This window comes from Amblyomma americanum, chromosome 7 (assembly GCF_052857255.1).
Source record: "Amblyomma americanum isolate KBUSLIRL-KWMA chromosome 7, ASM5285725v1, whole genome shotgun sequence".
Taxonomy (NCBI): domain Eukaryota; kingdom Metazoa; phylum Arthropoda; class Arachnida; order Ixodida; family Ixodidae; genus Amblyomma; species Amblyomma americanum.
In genome coordinates this window covers 110,496,195-110,523,189 of record NC_135503.1, presented here as the reverse complement: position 1 = coordinate 110,523,189, position 26,995 = coordinate 110,496,195, and the positions used below count along the sequence as shown (strand labels likewise).

The 26,995-nt window shown below is 48.9% G+C and overlaps 2 protein-coding genes across 2 annotated transcripts; one reads left to right on the top strand and one right to left on the bottom strand.

The window, feature by feature from the left end:
- Positions 1-6,806: 6,806 nt before the first annotated feature.
- On the top strand, positions 6,807-18,418 carry LOC144097393 (uncharacterized). Its single transcript, XM_077630123.1, has 5 exons — positions 6,807-6,976; positions 9,972-10,123; positions 10,212-10,279; positions 16,166-16,249; positions 18,189-18,418. Exons 1-5 carry the CDS (start codon positions 6,860-6,862, stop codon positions 18,323-18,325), a joined length of 558 nt encoding a protein of 185 aa, XP_077486249.1. The 5' UTR covers positions 6,807-6,859; the 3' UTR covers positions 18,326-18,418.
- Positions 18,419-20,800: 2,382 nt separating this feature from the next.
- On the bottom strand, positions 20,801-24,842 carry LOC144098003 (uncharacterized). The gene is made up of 2 exons (XM_077630577.1): positions 24,384-24,842; positions 20,801-20,884 (listed from the first exon to the last, which is right to left on the bottom strand). Exons 1-2 carry the CDS (start codon positions 24,840-24,842, stop codon positions 20,801-20,803), a joined length of 543 nt encoding a protein of 180 aa, XP_077486703.1.
- Between the last annotated feature and the right edge of the window lie 2,153 nt (positions 24,843-26,995).

The window sequence follows — 26,995 nt, the reverse complement described above, 5'->3', positions numbered from 1 at the left end:
AGATGCAGCGATGGCGTAGAGGTAGAACATCCGCCTCGCGTGCAAGAGGTCCGGGGTTCAAATCCTGGTGCCGCGCAACTCTCCACCGGGTTCAAAAAAAAAAAATCCGCGTGTCGATGGAATTGCATAACCAGGCCTGGAGTGCGGCCTTATCTCGGTGACCAAAACCGACAACGCACTCTCTCACCAGAGCAGGATTTGGCCACCCTGGTGTAGTACTTGGCCACAACCTTCTATGATCAAACCAATTAACCCTCGGCCCTCAGCCCCCAGCGGCTGCAGAGCAACTGACCACGGCGGCGGTGTACCTTATCTGTATCCAAAAAAGCGAAACGAGCGGCTGCATATCATATCTTCACACTTTCTTACTAATCAGTGGCGAACTCTTGCCAGATTCTTGAATTTCGGTCGACGGTGGACCGCCGGCCCATTTTGTGACGAGGCCTAGTGAGTACGCAGGATTCGTGTGTGCGATTTCGGCGATTGCGGAGAGCGAGTTCGGAAGTTTGTAGCGCCTGCAAATAGCTGTTGAGCGTAGATTTGGCTACAGTGCCCACAAAGCGACGACTGCCTACATCGCAGGGTGCGAGTACAATAAGAGGGAAGTGCCTATATGTGTGACCCGGTCTGCATAGCATGAGCAGAAGGCAGCCGGCAGCAGCCGCCGGCTGCTGGTTGTTTTCATTAATCTGGTTCTTTTCATTAATTCTAGTAATGTCTTAAAGTATTTTTAGCTAAAGCGATCTAAAATTTCATTTTGGCCACATAAGAGAAAACAGATATAATTACCCGGAAGCGCCGGCATCCTACGAGAAGCGTTTCCCAAGCGGGCGATATTGCATCATCGGCGCTTATTGCAATGTTATCATGGCGTGCAAATGAGTAAAAGTGCAATTTGGGAGCAAGAGTGCGTGATATTTGAGATAAGAAGAACCCACATTGAGTTTTGCGCCACCCAAACGAGCAGTAGAGTTTGCGCACAGCCATGCAAACAAACTAAGCGCGGGGCTGCAGTTGTCGTAATCGTCGCACTCCTGGGGCAAAATGCGCACGCGCAGCAATATGTTAAATGCTGTACTATTATTTTGAAGCACTCGTTTAAACGGCGGCGACAATTCATCGGTGCGGGCAGTGAAAGCTTTCGAATCGCGTACGGTTTTGCAAGCGGCTTGGTTCCTGCAAAAGTGTTCTCGAAGAAAATGTATGTTCGACATACAAACGCGTACATGCAGCGGGGAAGTCGCCGCAATCGGCACTTTTCTGTGCCCCTTTCGTTCCTCAAGGTTACTCTAGTGCCACCTTTTGATAATTTGAGTTCACTATCGAGCCGATGAGTAGCGGACGAGAACTTCGTAGCTAGCTACAAAACGCCGCGGCTTTCACGGTGGCGCACATGGGCGAAGGCATGCACGGCTGTCATGGCCCCTTTAAAGGGGCCATGACAGCCTATTTTCATGCATACCCTGCTTATCGCATTTATTTCTCAACACGTTAAATTACAATTCCCCCAAGTTTCAGTTGTTTCTGTCAGGTAAATATTTTAAAACGAGTTTTTTTTTCCGTTTCTTCTCCGAACTGCTAGCTGTTATGGCAACAACTGATCACTGACATCACAGGGACATACCCACTCCGCGTCGTCTGCTGCGCGCTGTCGAGGTGCTTGCATGCGCACCTGAGACGGCGGTCACTCTAAAAGTTTTTTTTTAGCTTATCGAAATAAAATGCATTTTCCGTGTTTCCTTTTCGGAAGCCTTCAACACAGTACGCGGGCTGAGTGATCCTTAAGAAAGCGGACTTGCTCGTGGCGCCCACTTTCCGATCTTTGAGGAAACAGAAATGTATGGACCCCTGTATATTATTTACGCTCAGAAATATTTTATTTTTAAGTTATGAGTGTGGTCTCTTTTGAGCAGTCAAGCGCTCCCGTATGTGAAAAGCGGCACGTGCCGTGCATGCCTTCGCCGATGTGCGCCGGGATGTTGTTGTTGTTGTTGTTGAAAACTTTTATTGTCCAACAGAGAAAGACCACACCGCCTGGGCCGCTCTGGCTCACCCCCCTTTACAGGGGAGAGGACTTAGGAGCGGCCCAGCCGCACGGGATGGTCGCATTCGATGCTGGCCGGGTTGGTTTCGCCGGCGGCCTCTTCTGCCAGTTGGACGGCGGTGATTTGGAGCTCAGGGTCCGAGCTCCGCAACAAGGTTTCCCAGGCTTCCCTACTGCTAATGTTTTGCGCCCTGCCTGGGGAGTAAGCGCACTCCCAAATTATAAGGTCGAGGGTTCCTCTCGCCCCACACTTTTTACATTTATCGTCCTCGCAGTCCGATCGGATATGTTTGTTTAGTACTGGGTTTGGGTATACTCCAGTCTGCAGGCGTCTCCACGTCGTCGCCTGACTCCTATTTAACGCCGTGTTTGGTGGGGGAAAACACCTCCGGCATTGCTTGTAGTGTTCTGTAATCTCTTGATACGAGATTAATCGCCCTTCTCTATCATGTTCGGCCTGAGCCGACCCATCCTGTACAGCACGGAGGTAGAGATTTCGAGCTGCACTGTGGGCCGCCTCGTTACCGCTGACAGATTAGTGCGCCGGGGTCCCGATGATGTTGATCGTCCTATCAATCACTCCTTGTGTTAAAATTTTGGTGGTGAGGGGGTTTATTCTCCCTCTGCTGAAATTTTGGATTGCAGTCTTACTGTCGCTAATAATATATCTAGCTTTGGTTCCAGCGCAAGCGATCGCTATCGCGGCTTCCTCCGCTATCTCGGTTTCTTTCCCTGGTATGGTGGCCACCGTGATGAGGGTGCCCTCCCCATCTACCGCCACTATTGTCATGTATCGACTGTGTCTGTCCCCTGCCGCATCTACGTAGGCGACTTCATTTCGGGGTTTACCCCGATATATTCTTTCTATCGCTTCCGCCCTTTTCTGTCTCCTTTCCTTATTAAACTCAGGGCGCATATTCTTGGGTAGGGGAGGGATTCTTAGGTGCGCCCTGATTTCCCTGTCAATGTCGACCCTTTCCTTTTGCCCCCTGTCTGTGGCCATTCCTAGATTACTTAGCGTAGCTCTTCCCACTCGTGTCGTGCTGAGTCTTTCAAGTTGCGAGGGTTTAACCGCTTCCGCGATTTCTGCAATCGTATTATGCAGTCCTAGGGCCAGTAGCTTCTCCGTCAATGTACAGATTGGGAGCCCTAGGGCCTTTTTTACGCATTTCCTGATGAGCGCGTCTATCTTGCTCCTCTCATCTGCCTTCAGGTTCAGATATGGCGTGGCGTATCCCACTCTACTAATGATGAAGGCCTGTACCAATCTTAGGAGGTTTTTTTCTTTGAGGCCGCCTCCCTTACGTGAGACCCTCCTGATGAGGTTTAATGTCTGGGTCGCGTGGTTTTCTAATTTGTTAATTGTGATCGTGTTCCTCCCGTGTGTTTGTAAGTGGAGGCCCAATATTCGTATTGTCTCTACCTTTGGTATTTCCCTTCCTTCCACGTACACCTGTGGGTCAGAGGGAGGTTTGTTCCTGAGTGCCTTGTCATTATACACGAAGATTTCTGATTTTTCAGGCGAACATTTAAGTCCTCTGTCCTCCGCGTACTTTGAGATGACGTCTGCTGCCGCCTGCAGCGTTTGATTGATCTCTGCGTCGCTCCCTCTGTTGATCCAGAGGTTGATGTCGTGCGCGTACAGGCTGCAGTTTAAGTTGTAGTTCCCAATTTCTCGCAATTTCTTCGGGAGCCCTCTCATGGCCATGTTGAAAAGAGTGGGTGACAGTACCGATCCCTGAGGTGTCCCCCTGTTACCCAGCCTGATCACGCCGGATTGTATTTACTGGAAAGTTATAACCGCCGTGCGGTCCGTTAAAAAATTTCTGATATAACGATAGCTTTTTAGCCCTATTCCTGCCTGCTGGAGCCCCTCCAGAATGGCTTCGTGCTTGACGTTGTCGAAGGCCTTTTTTAGGTCTAGTCCCATAATGACTTTCGCGTCTTTGGTTCTGGAATGAATTATGTCTTGCTGCAGCCGCAGCATGACGTCCTGTGTGCTCAGATGGGGCCTGAAGCCATACATCTCGTCTGGCCATTTCTCTGTTTCCTCCATATAATTTGAAATTCTGGTCTGAGTGATGTGTTCCATTAACTTTCCGACACATGACGTGAGTGATATAGGCCGGAGGTTTTCCAGCTGCGGTTGCTTCCCGGGTTTTGGAATCAGGATCACGGTAGCCGGGAAAGCAGCGGCGTTTTTGTAGATGGCTACCAATTTCTTGTCCGCTATTCATTGTCTCGATAATTAAACTCAAATTATCCCAAGGTGGCACTAGAGTAACCTTGAAGCACGAAAGGAGGAGGGAAAAATGCCGAATAAGACGACTTCCCTGCTGTATGTGTGCATTTGTAAGTCGAACATTTATTCCCTTCGGCTGGTATACAGAACCTTTTTGCAGGAACCAAGCCTCATGCAAAACTCTACTGGACTCGAATGCTTTCTCTGCCCACACCGATGAATAGTCACCGCCGTCTAAATAAGTGCTTAAAATAATATTCGATCATTTAGCGTTTACTGTGCGTGTGCATTGTGGCCCAGGAATCTGACGATTTCAACTGCAGCCCCGCGCTGGGGTTGTTTACATTGCTTTGCGCATACAGTACTCCTCATTTGCGTGGCATAAAACGCAAGGTGGGCTCTCCTTATCTTAAATATTGCGTAGTATATTGATCAAAAATTGAAGTTTTACTCCTTTACACACTATGTAATACTGCAATAATTAAGCACCGCTGATGCTATATCGTCTGCTTGGGAAACGCTTCGCGTAGGAGCGGCGCTTCCCGCTGACTGCATATTCTTCGTCTTATGGCATCGGTATTTGATTTTAAATTGCTTCACCTAAGCATACGTTCGGACATTACTTGAATTAATTAAAACAACCAGATTTGTTGTCCACAGTCGACGCCGACGGCTGCTGCCGGCTGCCTTCTGCACATGCTGGGCAGACCGGGTCACATATTGGCACTGCCCCCTTATTGTACTCGCGCCCTGGGATGTAGGCAGTCGTCGCATTGAGGACACTGTAGCCAAAACTACGCTCGACAGCTATTTCCAGGCGCTAAAATTTGCTATTTCACTCTCCGCAATCGCCGAAATCGCGCACACGAATCCTGCGTACGCGCTAGGCCTCGTCACGAAAGGCAACTGCTTGCGTTTAGGCATAATGCAAAAGGCAAACATCTTGAATAAAAAAAAATCCACTTGCGTTTCACATCGACGTGATCACGCGCATGCTAAGCTGCTTTGCCTTAATGTAGCACAGCCTTGAATTTCAATTTATTTGTGTCCCGTATGTACATTATGGGACAGAAGAGTCTGGACCGCATGATCCGCGAACGACGCCTATATTTCTGTTATTAGCTGCTGCCTAAAAACCACACTTCTGGGGATCAAACTGAAGATCATATTCTTTGACCTCCACAAGTGTGGTCTTCCATGCGGCGTCCAATAATGAGCCATCGGCTTCGTTTACGGATCACGCAGCCCACGTATTCCTGTCCCCGATACCACGTCGTGTGACCGGTTCGGCTGCAACCAAAACAGGCACTGAATTATTTCGTTCAGTAGGCCACTCAGACGCTGCCCCTCATATTGATTGTCTAACTACTGTTGTTATCACTGCGCATCACCGAACTTATTTCAGAGTGTTCTTTTTTTATGCGAATCCCGCCTGTCTGTTTAATGCTTCGGACCTTAGGGTGTTTGTAAATAAGTAAATATATAAATAAAAATAAAGCCCGAGCCGAACTTTTTCAACTCAGTGTTGGCCGCTCTTTTGCCTTATCGCTAAGCCTAGGCGCCACTAAAGTCAAACATCACCGTCCCTCTCTGCCGCCTTCCCGTTGCAATTTCTGTCTGAGAGCCTTTCTCTTGCCGCAGCTGGCCATCGGATTCTTTGTGCGCTTTACACGTTACCCCGGAGTTCATTCCTCCCCACTTTGATTTGACCTGAGGTATGATTAACTGGAGTTGGCTGTCGCCTTTATTAAATGCAATACAACTAAAAAGGGCAGCGTACCTTTCGGATGGAATCATGCTTTCGTGCTTCTACATGCCAGGTCCGCCATCTTCTACATCGTCTGGCATGCGACCAAACAATTAGAAATAGAACACATTTCTCTCTCGTGTCATGCAAGGAATTCTTGTAATGAGACGAGCGTTCATTCGCGGAAAAACTTGGCGGTAAAGCCATCTCCTCGCACAGCAGCTGCATTGTAATTTACACTCAGTCATACCAATGACATATGTCGTTGACGGCGGGCAAAAAAGCAAAGAGCGCTAGTGTATACGGGCTTCGGTGCAGCTGAATGAAGCAAACAGGGTCGACGCTGATCGGAGACCCTGCACTACGTGGCACGTCATAGCCGTTATTTCGCCTTTGGCATGTTTACAACCGTCGCTTATTGCGAATGCGTGAAAGCTACCATTGTTCGCGCTGGGTTCCTTAATTAAACATCACTTTCCAACATAAACGGCAGCGCGAAAGTAAGTGGAAAAGGCTCATTTCATGTCCAAACATTCTTGACCATGTCTGACTGCAGGCGCATACCGTGCGCCTTCGTAACTGATGCTTTTGCGTTTTTTTTTTTCGAAATACCATCATCGCAGTTCTCTGCCTGATATTGGTGGTTATTAAAGTCGCAATGAAAAAAACAGCAGACAGAAAGCACGTGTGCCGTCTCTTTTTTCTTATAGTTTAATCTGACGCTTCACCAACTGGCAGAGTGCGCCTTGGCTATCATATATAAAGCGGGTCTCTTAGGCGGCAGCTTCAACACTCACTGTGTGCCTAACTGCAACCAGGAAAGGCTATGGGGCTGACAAGGCTTGCACTCGCTCTTGCTGTAGCTCAGGCTGCTCTGTTAGTTGCCCCTACCTGGGGAAAGGCGCCGCACCGCCTCCACCGCAATATCACGGACACTTTCGAGGTAAGCTGAGAATATTTTCGCTTATAGGTTCGCATTTCGCGGCATAGTACGGTATGGTAAGTGGCGTTTAACGCTACAGTGGAGGGCTCTGGAGTAATATCGATCACTTCGGGTACTTTATCACGCGCTGAGATCGAAATGCACCCGGGATTTTTTGTAATTCACTATTTCGCCTCTATCGCAATGTGGCCGTCACAGACGGAATTCAAACCAGCGTCCTTAGTATAAGCAGCCGGACGCCATAGCTATTTGGTCACAGCAGCGGATCATGACATAGTATGCTTATTGTAATCATTTTTATAGTGAGGTTCTCTTTTATGGGAGCGTTATTTTAAGGAGGGCTTCGCAGCTGCATGCACTTCGCCTCTGCCCATTGTGCCTCTTAAAGGTGGCGCGCATTGAAATACAGTATAAATGTCGCATTTTGCTGCTATAATGCAATTAAATGGTGTAGCTGCTACAAAACTGATGAGATTATCACAAGCGTCTTCGGACGCTTGTGATAATCCGAAGAAATGCATTCTTAAAGTCTACACATCTACATAGTACTGTAAATATTTGAATATTTTTTTCCGCTTTTCGGATCGGGATGGCTGGCAGCCATTCTTGTTTAAACTGTGTCTGCGAAGAGACAATCAGTGATCTCCTGTGTGAGCGCCCTGTTTTTGTGAACGAAAGACGTAAGCTGCGTTCTGCTCTGCACAGCCTTGATTCTCGCCCTTTCACATACGACAAGAAGCGGCCACAACAGTCGACTGCCATCAAGGCTTACAAGGCACTGTTTTTTTTTTTTATGAACGACTGCCTTGATTGACATATTGTGACTGTGGTTCCCTTTCCTTCTCTCTTCTCTTTTTAATCCTCTCATTCCGTTCGCAGTGCTGGGTAGCCAACCGGAAACCTTTCTGGTTAACATCCCTGCCTTCCCCCCTCTCTTTATCCCTTTGAACAAGAAGGCTGATAACGGTATTACTCTGATGAATTCCTGCTTCTTTAACGAAAATGAGGCCAGAAGCATGGATTGGCACACGAGAAAATTATTTTTGCACTGCTCAGAAAGCTAAATAGAAGTCCAGCCCGGCCACTAGCTGTAGCATCGCCTGTACGATAGCGGTGTCACCAGTTCCTATCAATGAGGAACCTCATGTGTTTGGCAAAGCAGGGACTACGACATAACAACTAACTAAACATGTAGAGGGTCACAGAATGGAGCCCGCACTTGTAGTGTTTTATTTCGGTAATGAGCTAACATTCGTGCGGTGCCACTTTCCTGAAGAAAATAATAGTATCAAGAGAACAATGCAGAGGGCGTCACGTTTCATTTCTTCAGCCGCTATAGAATGCGGAGTTCCTTCGCTAGACCCGAACCGAGGCACGTTTTGGTTTTCGCGACAGCGAACGATGCGCGCAGATGTAGCGTGAGACGAGGTGACGTGGATTACAGTTTGAAAAACACAGCGACCTTCCGTAGGCAGCACCGGAGGGCCCTTCAAAACTTTACTGCATCGCTATCAGAGAATCGCTAACACTGCTAAGGATTCGACTTTTTTTTTGAAGATCACCGTGGACTTAACTTTTATATCGTTATTAGTTAACTCAACGCTATGGCGGTTTGCAGTAAAACAAAAAAAAAACGTCTACGTGTGACCGGAAAATGACAAAAAGGTTAAGGGTATTTTTGTAGCTCATATTTATACCGTGGCGAGGCAGAAAATAAATACGCGTATTACTCGGCCAACCTGGTTTTAGAACGAGGCACAGGCTGCTGCTGCTGCTGCTGAGAGGCGTCAGACGGCACTGAAAGGCGCGTTACACGTGCCGTTGGCGGCACTTTAAACCTTAGTAATAGTGCTGCCGAGCATTAGGCTTTGCACGCAGCTGACTGCTGGACTTTGGGGGCTAGTAAACGCAATATTCAGAGCCAGACGTTGCGTACACGTTGATTTTTTTTAATCAAACTATAAAATATATGTTAACACTTTCATCTTAGCTTTTATTGAAACAGTGGGAACTGATAATTTTCTGTATCATAAGACGAAGGTACAAGCTCGTCGCTATATATTTAATGTTATCGGATCTAATAACTAATCTAGTCTTCTAGGTAACAACCATATCTGGAAGCGATCATTTTCTCGCAGCCGCACCCCTAATCACGCCGAGCAGTAATTTAATGGGCATCCGCTTCTCGTTGAAACCTTCAATAGGTATAGTGCACTTTTGTAAGTTAGGTTAAAGTAAAACTCCTGTGCCAACTGCGCGGCACTAATTGGACCATATTCGCCATGCAGAATTGAGACTACTTTCTGGTGCTTTCTGCATCCTGGACTTCTGCAGAATCCTTCACGCTGTGTGTTCTCCACCTTCACTGGCGAAAAGGAGTTTAGCATAGTAAAACCGGGCAGACGTGTCAAAGCAGGTGTTTATTCTTCACTTGGAGGGAACACTTAAGCTTCGCCTTAAGGGTATGACGTATGACGCGATATCTTAAGAGGGTTAATGCATATAGATGCATAATTTGTCATTCCCTACTTAACATTCACTGATGACTACGGGGCCTCATACCGCTACCAGCGCAGTGGCGCAGTGATAAGCGATGCACCAATGCATTGGCAGGAGGCTGTCTCTATCACGGCTACCGGCAGAGATTGCGCCGACCAGACGGCCAGAGTAACATGCAGTGTAAGGGCAAAGTTAAGCGCTCAAAGCGAACGGTATAAAACAGGCTGCTAGAGTGCAGTCATGAAGCTGGCTCGCTAAAGCGCCTTCATAAAGAGTTCAAGTTCTCTATGGCGCAGAAATCGAGATGTGGCGTTAATGCACAGGTATCTTTTGTTTCTTATATGAAGTTCTTCTAAAAGCTCGCTGGTGGCAGCGCTCTCGCATCTTCGTAACGGTCAAATTTTTTTCTAATATCATGAAATCGCCCTATTTTCAATGTGCAAAGACAGGTGCAAAGGGGCTTTTTTGGTTTCAGCACTGATTTCCCCCTTTACAGCTCTTCGCCCACTTTCCCTACGTCGTGTTGGTGTACTCTTCGGGTGACGACCCCGAATTCCAATGTCTGACCAACAAGCGAACTGCCTTGGACTTGGATGCTAAAACAGCCACATACGTTTGGATGTTCAAGGGTCACGGCGGATCCCAGAAGTATACGCTTTGTCTTTCGAACAGCAACATGTGCCATCCTGCTGAAGACAATTATCCAACGGTACTTGCTTTTTGTGTGCAATTTCAGAAAGAATGTCGCATTGAATTTGTCAGCGGGCGATTCACCAGACAAGGTCGTCTTCACTTTGAGTGACAGTAAGTACATATTTTACTTTCAAGAAGGACTAGGTTATGCCCCGTTTTTCTGCTGTAAATTTGATTGCAAACCATCCCCTGCACTCACTATGTGCTCATCGACACGAAGGCTTCGATCTCACTAGAGTATGATTGTGAAAACGTGCCGTGATTATTGATCATCAACATCAGCCTGACTGCGCCCGCTGCAGGACAAAGGCCTCTTCCATATCTCTCTATTTAACCTTGTCCTGTGCTAGCTGCGGCTGCACTATCAACGTAAACTTCTTAATTTCTTCCAACCACATAAGTTTCTGCAGCCCCCCGCTACGCTCCCCTTCCCTTGGAACCCACTCTGTGACACTTAAGGGCCACCGGTTATCTTTTCTTTGCATTGCATGCCCTGCCCAAACTCACGTTTTCCTCTTAATTTCGACTAGGAATTTCCTGACTCGTGTTTGATCCGTTTCTGTCTCACCCACTCCAACGCACCCACTGGCAGTAATCACACAAATAATAATCAGCCAGGTCACGTCCACAGCGGCAGAGGAGGCTGTGCGTTTGACTTCCAAGTAGCTCTGCACAGTAACTCCGCGCAAACATCATATTCAGATTTCCTTTCGTAGCCTCATCCACAGATTCGGTGTACAAAATCCTGCTTAGGTGCGGGGAAGGTAGATGCGTACGAAACGCACCGCCCGTCGCAGAAATCATCTACGCCAGCATGCGACGTCCATGAAGGAAGATAGTGGAGCGCATCTACCTATACACGTTGCCATTATTGCGGATTGGCACTGATTTTAGTGCGTCAGCAATAAATGCCTCGCTAGGGGAGGCTTCATCGCTCTCTTCGGATGAAGCCTCCTCCCAGCTGCCACTTTCCCGAGTTGGCAGGTGATATATTAGAGAAAGCATACTCCCTCTCTCCACTCTCAGATAAGAGGGAGGAGGACAAAGAGAAGGTGACGGAATGAGGGTTGCAAAGTCGGGAAAGGGAAGTGGAAAGGCAGAAACCCGTGAAGGCCAACTGCAGCCAAGTGGAAAGGCAGAAGTCGGGTGGCGCCAGCTGCCGCTTGCATTGTCTGTAAAACCGTCGTAATTAACTAATGCAAAGCGTCCATATAAATTCCGATAGCGCACCTACTTCGTATTTTATTTAACGAAGGAAATCGGGTATGAACTTTTTTTTAGGACACTATGGTCTGGGCAAAGAAGATGGTAGCAGCGCTATGAATGTTTGAACCCTGGCAGGTACCGAAATACGTTCATAACGCATGCGCTAACGTTAATTTCAGCATCTCTAATTAACAGTTAGAATTCCTCTGTTGGGCCTGGTGGTTTCGGTGGCGTTTTTTTGCTGCGTCCAGTTTAAGTGCAAGTGCGTGCTGCTTTTCTATTCCCTGTACCGTTTGCTGCCGCCCATTGTGTTTTTCGGTGTTGATTTTATGGGGTATTACGTCCCAAACCGATTCAGGCTATGAGAGATTGCTTATTAGAGGGCTGCGGATAATTTCGGCGATCTAAGATTCTTTGAGGCCGATTCACACGATGGACCGTCGGTCCGCGGCCCATCCGCGGCTCCCGCGGCACGTGTTCACAGGTCGGTACAAACTGGTCTCCGGTCTGATACTGGCAAACGGAAAAAGCGAACCTAAAAAGCAAACGACGCACTGGGCTAACGAAAATCGCTAGACTACTTTAAAGCGATTGACAACGCTAGGAAGGAAGAAAGAGAAGGAGATGAACTTTTGTTAGCGCGCTGTGGGCTATATCTCAGCCCTACCGACCCCGTCTCTCCAAATCCTCCTTCACTCCTCCGCACCCCTAGCTCGAGCAATATACGAACTATAGTCGCACACCGCTCAAGAATGAATCGGCAAATGCCCTCCTCAAAGGAGTCCCTCAAGCAAATAGCCTCTACTGATCCTCCCTCTTGTCTGATTCTCTGCATCTCCCCTTTGATCGGTCCCCTGACGCCGGCTAGCGTGAAATCGCAGGGGGTGGCAGATGAATGGGAAATAACTAGGTCTTAATAGGATTAACCGCGGGGTCATGGCAATCGGTCATTTACGGCATCGAAACACTGCGAAGAGTCGGGGAACAGTGGGCTGTTTGCCAGACCTAGCGCGCACAGCTTCGCGGCCCGCCCCTAAATACCTTGAAGAAAAAGCCACATGACATTTCTCACTCGGTCCGCGAGCCGACAGCGCGCTTCGTGGAGTAGCGACGCGTGAACACGTGATGCGCGGGCCGCGCAAGGGCCGCGAAGGGCCGCGGACGTGCCCGCGGCCCACACGTGTGAATCGGCCTTTAACGTGGGCTGACATCGCACAGCACACGGGCCTCTAGCATTTCGTCTCCATCGTAAGCGAGCGCCACCGCCCAGATCGAGCCCGCGTCTTTAGAGTCAACAGCCGAGCATCATAATCACTAAACCACAGCGGCGGCAGTTCGTGTTTCTTTTTAATCGCGCAGTAAGAAGTTAACCCACATCGCCTGCCCCTCAAACAGATTAGCGAGAGCACGCACCCTCTTCCCGACATCGCCTGAACCGACCTGACTGAGGGTCTGATTCGCCGGGAGTGCAAGTGGGAGTCCTAGGTTTCCGGAACACTAATACATGTACGACACATACCACCAGAATAACCCACGCCGACATGAACCCATTTACGCAGACTGATCCCCTAGGGTACGTAGGCTGTAGGGAACTGCTATAAGGGGGCGGTGGTATTCTTCGGCATTTATTCTTCACATGATCATAATCAACCTGACTACGCCCACTGCAGGGCACAGGCCTTTCCCATGTCTCTCTAATTAACCGGGTCCTTTGCCAGCTGCACTCACCGTGGCCCGCAAACTTCTTACTCTAATCCGCCCACCTAAATTTCTGCCGCCCCGTGCCACGCTTGCCTTCTCTTGGAATCCACTCCGTTACCCTTGACGACCAGCGGTTATCTTGCCTTTGCATTGCATGCCCTGCCCAAGTGCATTTCTTGCGCTTGATTTCGACTTGGATACTCATTAACCCGCGTCGGTTCCCTCACCCACTCTGACCGCTTCCGGTCTCTTAACTTCACACCTGTCATTTTTCTTTCGACAACTCGCTGTTCTGTCCTCAGCTTAAAGATGCACTAAAGTTGAATCTGAACCCGTATTTTTCCGCGGGAACTCGATCTACACGTCCCGAGCATTAATGCCCTATGCGGCTGATTTCCCCAACTTAAATCGGCGCCGCCGCGGTGGCTCAGTGGTTATGGCGCTCGGCTGCTGACCCGAAAGACGCGGCTTCGACCCCTGCCGCGGCGGTCGAATTTCGATGAAGGCGAAATTCTGAAGGTCCGTGTACTGTGCGACGTTAGTGCACGTTAAACAATCCCTGGTGGTCAAAATTTCCGGAGCCCCTCACTACGGCGTCCCTCATAGCTTGAGTCGCTTTGGGGCGCTAAACACCATAAACCAAACCGAATTTTAATCGCATTAAACGTCCCGGCTCCCGCCATATTTTTTACTAAACGCTAAAGGAAGGACTTGGCGGCTTGCCGCTCTGCCATCGACGGAGTGATATGTAAATCAAAGAGTCCACGCGTATTCTAAGAGCGTTAGCTCTTACTCTTCATGTTTCGAAATTTCGTGGGGTCTGCTACCACAATGAGATCCCAGCCCCATCTGTGCAGTAACTAGAAAACAGCACACCTCGCATTGATACTTGTAGCGCCATCTGCAATAGCATTGTAGAAACAACCACCTGCCACATGCAGATGATGACGTCATGGTCCAGTATGGTGGATAGAGGTGGAACTATGTGAGTATGACGGCAGGGTACGAAATGGCGGCATAGTTTCAGTTTCTGTGTTCTAAGATGGCGGTCAATAAAATTGGTTGTGCTCTCCCATCACTTCGCTTTTATGCGTTGCATATTGCAATCACTCAGTTCAGCCCTTGGGCGCGGCCGGGCAGCCACCAAACCACGTGACGTGACGTCATGACAGCCGGAGGAAAAGCTGGGCCCCTACTCGCGCGGTCGCGCGCGGCCGCAGCCACCACCTGACTCCCGCTCCTCCCGCTAGGGGCGCTGCGCCGGTGCGTGACCTCACGGAGGAAAAGCTGGGCCCCAACTGGCGCGGTCGCGCGCGGCCGCAGCCACCACCTGACTCCCGCTCCTCCCGCTAGGGGCGCTGCGCTATGATTGACGTCATGGCATATGTATAAAAGAGCTGCGCTCCTTCGCCGGGACAGTCTTATACCCCTGTCACACGGGCATTTCGAGGGCCCTCGAACCGATAGTCTATCGACTCAATGGCGATCGAGCGCTGCCACACGGGCAGTTTCAATGGCGATCGAGTCAATAGCCTATCGAGTTAACGGAGCAGCACGGAACTCCATCGATGTATGCAACGCATTCTTGGCTTAACCAAGCTAAGCCTGGCCATTTTTTTTCCGCAGTCATAATTTTGCGGCTGTGTTGTCTGCGACTGAAACTATTTATTCACGTAAACGTAAAAACAAAAACAAAAGCGACAGCGAAGCTGCAACGGGACTGGCTGAAAGGCATTCCACGCGGTGGTTGATTCAATACCTTCAGAGTTCAGTTGAACAAAAGGATGGAGCCGGGATGTTTAATCCGCTTTAAATTAGAGAAATCGGCTGCACAGGAGAATAATTTCTGGTTTCTAAGAATGCTCGGAAAGTGTAGATCAATTTGCCGCGGTAAAAAGACGAGTTCAGATTTCGGTTTAGTGCACCTTTAAGCTGGACCCTTTTCTCTAGCCTCTCCGTTTCTGCGTCATAAGTTAGTACCGGCAAGATACAGCTGTCCTATACTTTTCTGTTGAGCGATATTGGTAAACTGCTATACATGATCTGAGAGAACCTGCCAATTGCGCCCAACCCCATTCTTGTTCTTTTCTTATTCTTCTTAGCCTCTCATGATCCGGATCAGCGGTTACTACCTGCATTAAGCAGACGTCCTTTAACATTTCCAGCACCTCGCTACCAACTGTGAACTGCTGTTTCCATGCTAGACTGCTGAAAATTACTTTGGTTTTCTGCATGTTAATTTTTAAACCCACCATTCTGCTCTGCCTGTCTAACTCATTGATCATGCTTTGCAATTCATCTCCTGAGTGACTCAGCAAGACAATATCATCAGCGAATCGGCAATTACATAGGTATTCTCGATTGACTCTTATCCCCAACTGTACCCTATCCAGACCTCGGAACACCTCGTGTAAACAGGCCGTGAATAGCACTGGCGAGAGAGTGTCGCCCTGCCTAATACCCTTTCTCTTTGAAATTGTATTGCTAACTTTATGAATGACTATGGTAGCTGTTCATACATAGATGCTTTAGATACTCGCAAAAAATTCGTGTTTTTACACTGACTTTCTTTCTCCACGAAAAATGAGGCTGCCTGATTGAAAATAACGCGCGACCTTCATGCCATGTTCTCTAGGACCAATGGCCGAGTTGCATTTTCTAAAGCTGCTTGCGGAATAAAAGCTTGCATGAAATAAGCCTTAGCATTGCAAGCTCATTTGCTTACTCCTTCGCAATGAGGCTTTTTTTGTGCATTGATGGTAACAGTTGTTCGTATACGGCCGATCAGCCTCTCTATTTCGAAAAGTCACTCGTTGTATGTTACGTTCAGGTGTGCAAGTCTGTCATCTTCTCTGAAAGGCAACATTAGAAGATGCCTTGTTTTATCTCTCAGAACGGATGCTCTCCTAGCTGCAAATGTTGAGGCCAGCAAGTTGTCTTCGGTTCCTTTCCAAAGCCTAGCGAGACTAGTGCACTAATTTCGTGACCCCTGAAACCAGAGAACGACGGATAATTCCCCGAGAGAAGAGTCAAAACGAATTCCGCGGTGTTCTGATTCATTTGACGGGACATTTCACGTCTGCCTCGCAGAACCCGGGCAGACGTGGGTGGCTCACTTCGTCTACACGGACTACAAGGACTGCGCCATTGTGGACATTCCCTACGACGGACAAAGTAAGAAGGAACGGCTTCTCAGCAATTAGCGTGTGTGTGCAGCGCGCACCGTGAAAACAGGGCAGACACACGAGCTCACTCGCTAACATGGACTGTTAATTCAATTCAGGCTCTGCGGTGTCAAATACTCAATAATACGGAAAAGAAGAAATGGTTGACATGCAGTACGTCTGTTATCACCCCGCTTTCTATCACAATGAGTACTTATTTGCGAAAGCCAAAAGAAGACAAGGCTTCTTGATTCTACACAAAACGTGTAGTCATCCATAAAGGGGCTAGGATTACCAGACGCTGTAAAAATTGACTTACTGTCACTTACAGATAAAATTATTTGTAAACTGCACCGAGCGCCTGGAACAAACGAAACGGCCTAAGGCTTTGAGTAATTTCGAAGCAGGTAATACTCATGCCTCCGGGCGCGTTTACAGGTGGCGCAATGGCAGTTCAACATATACATGCCTGGCACCATATTCTTTCAAAAGGTTTGCCGATCGCAGCATCCATCCATCTACCCATGTAATAACGAGCGATGAAGACGCGAAAACATGCGCCCCCAGAGAAGCAGGTAGCCGTAAGCACACTTTATTCCCTGCAACTACTTTCAGTGCGATAGCAGTGAAAATAGTTAACATAACGAATCCGTGGCCAAATTATACGGGAGCGACGCACAGAACTTGGGCGTTTCATACACCTTAGCAGCCATAGGAGATTAAGCGCGCCCTGAATACTGAAACAAAATTATCCTCAAGATGTCATCCGTTTAGTGTCTAAACAAAATTTTCCTCACAACGTCATCTGGTTATTGTCTGCATTCCTCTTCCTCCTGCTGACTTTCGGCGCTCTTCCAGTCCAGTGTGTTCGCCCTGCAACGCTTCTCTAAGACACTACTTATAGTTAAGCTGACAAAAAATTTTCGATGTCAATGGTTGTGTGCGTCAATAGAGTACCGGGTCAATAGAGTACCATATGCCAGGAATTCGGGAGCATAGAGTTTCTTGCTATTAACTAGAGGGAAAGCTAGCGGCGCTGCACCTGAGCCACCATGGGCGCTCAAAGCATCATGGGGCGATGAGCTACTTGGTGCGGGACAGTCGTTTTTTTTTTTAGGAGCACAGAGTGGCGCTACTGAGGTGTTCAATTCCGTATCCACGGCGCGACCCGCACGCAGACGACTTCGGCGTGAACGTAGTGGACAAAAGCCATAGTAGCGAAAGCGCAACAGCACAAGACGTGAATAAAAGGCGTTTGTTTTCTGAGATGCCATAAAAAACCTCTTACGATGTTGAACCGACATTTTTTTAAAGATATTTCTTTGAAAAGTGCGCCTGTTAAGCACGAAATGCTGGCTTTTGTGGTCTGCAATATTTGGCCAATAGGAGAGCAAGCCATTGCTTAAATATTTTGGGCAAACTTTACATTTACATGCTTTTCTGCTCGTTTGTTGCAATTTGCAGACGGGTATTGAATGTTCGGACATTCTTAGTTATCGAACAGCGTTTGTTTTTCATTATTTTTGGCCAAAATTTGTGGTTCTGCAGTAGGTAGCTCTCCGCCCCATGATGCTTAGAGTGCCCATGGTAGCTCAGGTGGCCTCGAGGAAGCTCCATGCAAACTCCTATAGGCGGGGCGCCAGCTTTCCCTCTAGTTAATAGTAAGAAACTCTATGTTCGGGAGAGGGCCTCTGCCAGTGTTGCTAAGCCTAGCCACCTAACACGTTCTGTTCTGGAGCCACTCAGTCATTCTCTTCCTTTCTTACGTCATGGGTGTCTTATTTATGGACGTCTACGCGCTATTTCTTAATGTTCAGAGCCTTGAGCTATGTGGTGGCAGCCAAGGGGACTATAAGCGCTTGTCTAGAATCCCTGGTGATGATATACAGTGCCAGTATGGTACGCCGTAGCAAATTGACATAATCTTATGTTTCCTTTTCTTCACGTAGATTGCCAGCTTTGGGTGTCAAAGCGTGTAGTGAATAACGTTCCTCAGCACTGCCTGGACCAGCTGCATGACATATGTGACGTGTCTGTGGAAGAGTACTCCAAGGAGCTTTGCCAAAACGATAAGGACGACCTTTGAAGGCATTTCGCAAAGCAAAAGCGAATTATGCTTCATTTAGGTGCGCGAAAGCGTGCCCTTATTGCAAAATACAGAACATGCTGATCTATCGCATATAGCGTGTCTGTTTTCTTGTTTGTGCGCGGATCAGATGGCTGCGGCCGGCACAGGACGGGGTTAATTGGAGAAATACGGGAGAAGACTGTCATGCGCTGTCAGGCTGATCATGGTGCTCGTGATGATGACAGCTGGGTGGGCTGTTTTGGCTAGGGATAATTTTGGAGCCTGCTCATTGCTTATGTTTCTGCTGAGCACTTCACTGCTTCTTTACACAGAGAAACACTGAGTTATTGACTCTTGTTGAATGTCTTTAAAGTAGAGGCGACTGGCAGATATGGGGCGGCGCTGTGAATGGTTCACTGCGTGTCTCAGAACTACTGCCATCAGTCACCTGGGCAGCTGCAAACTCGAGACCCCAACATGAACGGCAAGAGTAACTCGTTTGTCTAGGTTATCTCGACATAACCGAGCTACCTGACGAACGCCACTTGTGGCTTCGACAAAGCGCGGAAGCTTGCGCCTGTAAGCACAGGGAAGTGGCGCGGAAATGCACTACGGGTTAGAGTCACTGTAATACAAAGGGTGCGCCGAAAAACGCTTCGTTATCTAGCTACGGGTGGGAGGGGAGGGGTGGGTGTTACGAAATCTACGTGGTGAACCTCAGCGCAAGTTGCCTGTCGAATGCGCGACATGGCATGTGACGGTGCGATTGACCCAGTACGATTACTACCGACGGGAGTGCGCCAGGCACGCTAAAGGGCGCAGGCCACATAACGTCTCACTGGTGCTACCAGCTCTGTTCGTAATGAATGTGTCTTCTTTGACGCATATAGCGCGGTGAGCATTAGCGTCTCGCGTCGTTATTAGCCACACTTGTGCCGCCTCCAATTCTGAACATCTGCGCAGAAGAGCCGCTTTATGTGGTGCCTTACCATGATGAATTACACATAGCTGTCTACTTTAGGGTGGTGTGTAAAGCATTTATGCCACTTTTTTTAAAGCGAGATTCATTGCCTCCGGGCATCAATGATGGGCGAAGGTGTGATTAAAGATGTAGTAATAATTAAATTAAAGAAAAAAGGTTAGCTGATTTTATAAAGTCCAATAGAGAAAGATGGTATGGCTCCCGCGTCCCGGCAATATATGAAACAGAGTTGCTTGGTGAAAGTCTCGCTACCTTCAGGTGCCGGATCCTTGTAGGCTTGATTGCAGGGCAGTCCCACAGTAAGTGATGAAGGTCGGCTTCAATGTCCTCGCCTTTACACATCAGACACCGAGGCCGAGGAACGAGATCTCGGTACTGAGGCCCCTTCCGAATGACGGCAGGTGTGAGGGCAACCCCGACCCGGATCCTCCTAAGCGCAGCCTCCTCTGCATGGGTAAGACAGCGGGGGAGGGTCACCGCACACGGAGGGATGAGAGCACGTGTGCGGCGCCGGAGGAGTTCCTTTCTTGATGAAATGATTGGGAAGTTATCCAAATGAACGAGCCGAGGCAATGATGAGCCTGGATCGCGAGGCGGGCTGATAAAACTGCCTTGCTTTCAGAGGTCAGCGGATCCCTTGGAACCACTCAATACGTAATGGCTGCGCGCGCTCGACTACTGATCAGGAGTTCCCGGGTTCGAACCCGACCGCGGCGACTGCGTTTTTATGGAGGAGAAACGCTAAAGCCCCAACTCGATGGACACATCCTACGCGTACCGGCGGAGCGCCTACGCGCACGGGCGTACGCTGGATCCTGTCTGCGCATGCGCAAAGCGCGACGCGCGCGCAGGCGCGAGCAGGGGCAGATATCTGTCCATGTCAGATATCCGCGCCTGAGCGCGCGCGCTTGTGCGCGCGTCGGAAGCGGGGTCCGGTTTACAACAATAGGAGGACGGCGGGGCTCTCCGGGACTCTTTTCTTTATGGCTTGAACCTCTCCCAGGTTCCTGGAACTTTTCTTCGCGGTTTAAGTTGTCCTTTCAGCGCCCCCCCAAATCCCCTTTCTTCACGCTTGAAATTCCTTCGGTCGGCTCGAGAGGGGGAACGCCCCAGCACAGGGAGCATGGAGGTGTATGACTTTTTTCGACGCTTGGCACGGCACGGCGCTGGGCGCGTAGGCGCTCCGCCGTACGCCTAGGATGTGTGCATCGAGTTGGGGCTCAAGGCGCCCGTGTGCTGTGCGATGTCAGTGCACGTTAAAGATCCCCAGGTGGTCGAGATTATTCCGGAGCCCTCCACTACGGCAGCTCTCTCTTCCTTCCTTCTTTCACTCCCTCCCTTATCCCTTCCCTTACGGCGCGGTTCAGGTGTCCAACGATATATGAGACAGATACTGCGCCATTTCCTTTCCCCAAAAACTAATTTAAAAAATGGCTGCGCGATGCATGCCGTGAGCCGGTCGATGTCCTGACATATCATTGGACAGCGGCTAATACGTTGTAGCAACCGGACTACTTGAAGGGCGCCAGTGCGGATGACAACGCGGGCCGCAGGAAGCGTAGTTGTGGCGGCCACGGGGCCGAGTGCTTCTTGAACTGCAATGAGCTCAGCACAAAAAGACGAAGGGGGTTCCGTAAGCTAAAACCTAGAGGCTTGATTCAGGGAAGGCCTGCTTGAGCAGAAGATTGCTGTTGTTGCTTCGCAGGCTTGGATTCTTGCGTCTACGTAGACAACAATGAATTCTTCAGACAGGCAAGAATCTTGTTCTTCAAATTTCTGGCGAAGCAACGATGCCGAATTAGCAGACGTTGATAGACGATTATCTGTTGGCTTGTTGTCGCTGAGCTGTACAAGCTTCCATGGGGGAAGAATTGGCGTTGGCGGCTGAAAAATGGAGTCTGACGTTGCATAAGTCCTCACTGCATGCGTTGAGTGCGCTGGATCGGCCTTAATTAAGGCTGCGCGCATCACGGCGTTGCGGCACCAGCTCATCAGTGGTATTGAGCTGCTCATTCTCTTGTAAAGCTATGACAGGTGCGATGCGGGGAAGGCATATAATGGTCCTCATAGCTTCTTGGTTCACGGCTTCAAGGCGATACCATTGGGCTCTTTTAAGACGTTGAAACTGGGCTTGAAAAACATTACGTGGCTGCAGAACAGCCCTCACCAAAGGCCGTGCAACGAACGAGCTTGCGCCCCCCGTTTTAGGAGCAATTCTTCTGGTCAAATCCAACGTCTGAATTGCTTGCCTTTTCGCCTGAGAAAGCCATGCAGTCGCTGATCCCGATTGGTTAATCATTAAGCCAAGGATTTTAAATTCGTACTTTCCTGTAGCGGGGTGCCTGATACACAAAGACGGATTGGGCTTGTAGCAAGTTTACGGCGTCCCCAGTGGTTGGAAACCGACGTGTATGTTGTTTTGTGCACGGAAAGTTGAAATCGGTGGATGATGCGTAATTACAGGTAACATCTAAAGAAGATTGAACGGCAGTCTCCTGGGTACGCAGATCTTGGTGAATACTCCACACCGGGATGTCATCAGCGTACTGCAGAAATTTTATGTCACGGATGTCATGTAAGCGCCAAACCAGGGGGATGAAAGCAATATTAAATAACGTCGGCAACAATACTGATCCCTGAAGCACGCCACAGAGAGCAACAAATGATCCGACCGCTGCGCCGCTGAGGCGTATCGCAAATTTTCTGCTTTCCAAAAATGAATCGGCTAAACTACGCACTCTCAGAGGGAGATGAAGCATGTCAGTGGAGTTCAGAATGGCTCCATGACTGACTTCATATTCCTATTCAATGTCCATTGCTAAAACGGTACGCACATTGCGCCTGCGGCAGCAGACAAAACTGCAGATTCCAAGACAGCCAACCCGCTATCTGTACCAATACATGGACAAAAGCCAATTTGTGCGGGGTGATAAAAACCGTGCTGCTCTAGCCACGACGACAATCGTGTGGCTAGCATTTTCTCCGCCAGCCTGCACAGTGTAGGAGTTAAGGAGATAGGTCCTAAGTTTTCAAAGTCCGTTGGAGGCTTCCCTGGTGTCGGGATAGGAATCATGACAGCGGATTTCCAGCTCTCGGGCAGAACGCAATTCAGCCATATTTTGTTTATGGTGTCAAGTATTTGAGGGAGTGCAGCGCTACTCAGGTTCTTGTGCACCTCGTACTGAATATTCTCCAAGCAAGCCAGGCGCTGTTTTCCGTTTCGCATCATCTATTGCAGTCAGCAACTAAGGAAAATAGAACGGACACGCATTTGATATACACGCGCTGGGATACCTGACATATTTAAACTAGCGGCTGAAGAAGGCGCAACATCGCATTTTGGGACTTTCGCGCTGCTTCTTTGGCGAAATCAGCTTGGGACAAGTTAGCCGCGAAGCATGCCGTTGCTGCTGCGTCAGTAGAACGGCGACCGTGTTTCATTGTACGAAACGTTCGCCAATGAGAGGCAGTCGACGATTTTGCAGAAAGTTATTCACACCACGCATGCCACTGCCGTCGTGAGAGGTCGCGTTCATATTTGCGTGCCTTAGCTGTAAGATAATGCAAACGCGTACGTGCCTGCGCCGAAGTAGGGTCTCGCGTAGCAACCAGCTCGGCTTGACGGCGTGCCACCTACAAGTTAAGAAGGCCGAGGTCTGTTGCCGGTCAATCAACATCAGCTGAGGTGAAATCTAAGGTCTGACGAAATCTCGTCTGGTCGGGTAGTAAGTACCTATTTTCAACAGAAAAAAAGGCAGACGCCGACCAATGTTTTTTGTCAAAACAGACGTTTTGGCTTCCATATAAAAGCCTTGTTCACTAAATTTTTATTGTAGAACCGCGATGCTTAAATAGGCTTCAATAATCGTCCCAGGCATCTTGAATAGTTTAGCGGGAGATTGCCGATGTTACGATTAAGTCTTTTTTTCGGTGGTCTGAATCACCAAGGATTCGAGATACTGGCGTGAAAGCCAGTCCTTTTCTTTGGCGATGATAGAAGCCATTTCCCAACAGATATCATGACCTGCCGATACAGCGTGCTCTGTAAGTGCGTTGGAAGTGACTTTCTTGTTCTTCACGTCCGACATGTGCTCTTTCAGACGCCTTTCAAAATTCCCGCTCTCGCCGATGTAAACATAGTCGCACTTGGCGCAGGGGATTCTGTACACAACACCCGGAATTCTTTTTCTTTCTTTAGTTTGTCCTTGACATTCACGAGCTTGTGTCGTAACTTGCGGGCGGGAACGTGGGAAACGTGCACGTCGTACGTGCACAGGACACGTCCCAGTGCTTCACTTATGCCTGGTACATAAGGTATGGCGACACGTTCTTTGCAATGGCTGCCGACCGGTTCCGCTGACCGCACCGAGCGACGTTCAACGGAGTCCAAAAAATTCCTAGGGTAGCCGCAGTTCATCAAATCACGACGCATTTGTATCAAGTCCGAGGCACCATCTTCAGGTCTTGAGCATATTTTTCGGGATCGTTGAATTAGCGAAGCCGCAACTGCACGTTTGTGGCATGCCGGGTTAACAGAGTTAAAATGCAGGTATCTGCCCGTGTGGGTGGGCTTCCTGAAGACTTGAAACATAAGGCGGCGGCCACCTCTCTACTGACACGTCCAAAAAAGGCAGATGGTTGGCAACCTCCTCCCCAACAGTAAACGTAATGGCCTCAGCGATGCTGTTGATGTGCTCTGTAAAGGCGGTGAGTGCATCCTTTTTTATGATGCAAAAGCAATCATCAATATATCGCAGGAAGATCTTAGGCCGAGGTTAGAAAGACGCCAGACCTTGGTTTTCTATAGCTTCCAAGGTCAGGTTAGCAACCGTGACCGAAATGGCCGCGCGGTTGCTGTTCCATGCACCTGTTTGTAGAAGGTGCCTCGGACGACGAAATACGTGTTTTCTAGGCAAAATTTCAAGAGCTTCGACAGGCCCGGTGCCTCGAAAGGTGTTCTTTCGCCGAGCTTCTCGTCTAAGTGAAGGGCCGCGCCATATACATCCGCCGCTAGATCCACAGGGACGCTTGTGAACAAAGACTTGACGTCGAAGGACACCATGAGTCATCGTCATCTGCGGAAATGTCACGCACCTTTTCGATGAACTCGTACGAGTTCCGTATAAACGTGGATCCTTTCCCAACTAGCGGCGCGAAGACGCGGTGAAGGTAGCCCGAGAGCTCGTACGAGGGGGAACGGGTGAAGTCCACTATCGGTCGCATAGGGACGCCCTCCTTGTGGATCTTTGGCAAGCCATACAACGCAGGCGCGAACCCATTGTAGCAGAAGAGCCTGAAGTATAGTGAATTATGGTGAGGCGGTACGAAGTGGAACACGTCGACAAGTAGTTTCTGCAGTTCTCGTTCTAACTTAGATGTAGGGTCTTTCTTGAGAGCGACGTAAGTGCTCCTGTCCTGCAGAAGATCCAGCATCTTTTTGTCGTAGTCTGGCCTGTTCAACATGACAGTGGCATTACCCTTGTCGGCGGGGAGGATAACAATATCCTGGTTCCTCCACAGGCTGTTGACAGCACTGCGTTCCTCAGCAAGCATGTGACTGGGCTGTTGGTTTGGAAGTTTAGCAAGAATGCTCACTGCCCGTGTTCGTACTTCATCACGGCGACTGTGGTCCACTTTGCCAATTGCACGTTCGACAGCACATATTATTTTTCTTTTGTCCAGTGCAGGTCCCGCGTTCAAGTTTTGTCCAAGCTCAAGCACGGCTAGCTCGGGTTGAGTTGGCTTGTAGGTAGAAAGGTTTTATACGGTCGAACGGGTGCCGCCAGGGAAATCGGCAGGGTTCACTTCCTTGTGGCGAGGCATCAGTCTGATGAGCTTGTTTCTGTGGGCCACCTATCGTTGGCGGGACTGTAGGCTGGCTTTTTAGTTGGCATGCAGTTGAATGCTCGCGAACTCATTCGGGCATATGTACTCAAGACTGCGACGAGCAAAGAAGAGTTGATTTTGAAGCTACCTGGTTTTGTCTTTGCAGTCTAAATTCCTGGCTTGTAGAAGTTGTCGTTCTGCTCTTGCTATGATGCTGCTTACAAATGCGGAGTCGACGGGTCGCAGCAAGCGGAGCGATCTGGGAATCAAATTCTTTGCTTTGCAGGTGAGTTTGAAAGCCAAATTATTCTTGAACGAAGATAACCGGACGACCATGGAAACGTACTAACGGATATGAGTTATAACTGATTGACCATACGACCGACGTAACTGAATGAAATCTAAGGTCTGACGAAATTTCGTCTGGTCGGGTAGTAACTCATTTCAACAGAAAAAAGGCAGACGCCGACCAAAGGTTTTTGTCAAAACAGACCTTTCGGCTTCCATACGGAAGCCTTGTTCACTAAATTTTTATTGTAGAACCGCGACGCTTAAATAGGCTTCAATAATCGTCCCAGGCATCTTGCATAGGTTGGCGGGAGATTGCCGATGTTACGATTAGGTCTTTTTTCTGTGGTCTGAATCACCAAGGACTCGAGATACTGGCGTCTTTCCAACCTCGGCCTAAGATCTTCCTGCGATATATTGAGGATTACTTTTGCATCATAAAAAAGGATGCACTCACCGCCTTCACAGAGCACATCAACAGCATCGCTGAGGCCATTACGTTTACTGAGGAGGAGGTTGCCAACCGTCTGCCTTTTTTGGACGTGTCAGTAGAGAGAGATGGCCGCCGCCTTATATTTCAAGTCTTCAGGAAGCCCACCCACACGGGCAGATACCTGCATTTTAACTCTGTTAACCCGGCATGCCACAATCGTGCAGTTGCGGCTTCGCTAATTCAACGATCCCGAAATATCTGCTCAAGACCTGAAGATGGTGCCTCGGACTTGACACAAATGCGTCGTGATTTGATGAACTGCGGCTACCCGAGGAATTTTTTGGACTCCGTTGAACGTCGCTCGGTGCGGTCAGCGGAACCGGTCGGCAGCCATTGCAAAGCACGTGTCGCCATACCTTATGTACCAGGCATCAGTGAAGCACTGGGACGTGTCCTGCGCACGTACGACGTGCACGTTTCCCACGTTCCCGCCCGCAAGTTACGACACGAGCTCGTGAATGTCAAGGACAAACTAAAGAAAGAAAAAAATTTCCGGGTGTTGTGTACAGAAACCCCTGCGCCAGGTGCGACTATGTTTACATCGGCGAGAGCGGGAATTTTGAAAGGCGTCTGAAAGAACACATGTCGGACGTGATGAACGAGAAAGTCACTTCCAACGCACTTGCGGAGCACGCCGTAAGGCGCAGGTCATGATATCTGCTGGGAAATGGCTTCTATCATCGCCAAAGAAAAGAACTGGCTTTCACGCCAGTATCTCGAGTCCTTGGTGATTCAGACCACCGAAAAAAAAAGACAATCGTAACATCGGCAATCTCCCGCCAACGTATGCAAGGTGCCTGGGACGATTATTGAAGCCTATTTAAGCGTTGCGGTTCTACAATAAAAATTTAGCGACCTAGGCTTCCGTATGGAAGCCGAAACGTCTGTTTTGACAAAAACCTTTGGTCGGCGTCTGCCTTTTTTTCTGTTGAAATGACTTATCAGTTAAGGTGATAGTTATAGCACTGTTTAGGGCTGTTTGTATGCGCTCAACAAGGGTTGGCGAAGAATCTGAAGATGGATTTTCCAGACAGGAGCGAAAACTGTCCCAGTTGATCACCGAACATTGTTGAGGAAACAATTTCTTAACATCTCAGAA

Coding starts and splice junctions, on each gene's coding strand:
- LOC144097393 (XM_077630123.1), top strand. CDS start 6,860: ATGGGGCTGACAAGGCTTGCACTCGCTCTTGCTGTAGCTCAGGCTGCT. Junction 6,977..9,971: donor ATATCACGGACACTTTCGAG/GTAAGCTGAGAA, acceptor CCCCCTTTACAG/CTCTTCGCCCACTTTCCCTA. Junction 10,280..16,165: donor CGTCTTCACTTTGAGTGACA/GTAAGTACATAT, acceptor TCTGCCTCGCAG/AACCCGGGCAGACGTGGGTG.
- LOC144098003 (XM_077630577.1), bottom strand. CDS start 24,842: ATGCTTGCTGAGGAACGCAGTGCTGTCAACAGCCTGTGGAGGAACCAG. Junction 20,885..24,383: donor CGTACGAGTTCATCGAAAAG/GTGCGTGACATT, acceptor AGCTCATTGCAG/TTCAAGAAGCACTCGGCCCC.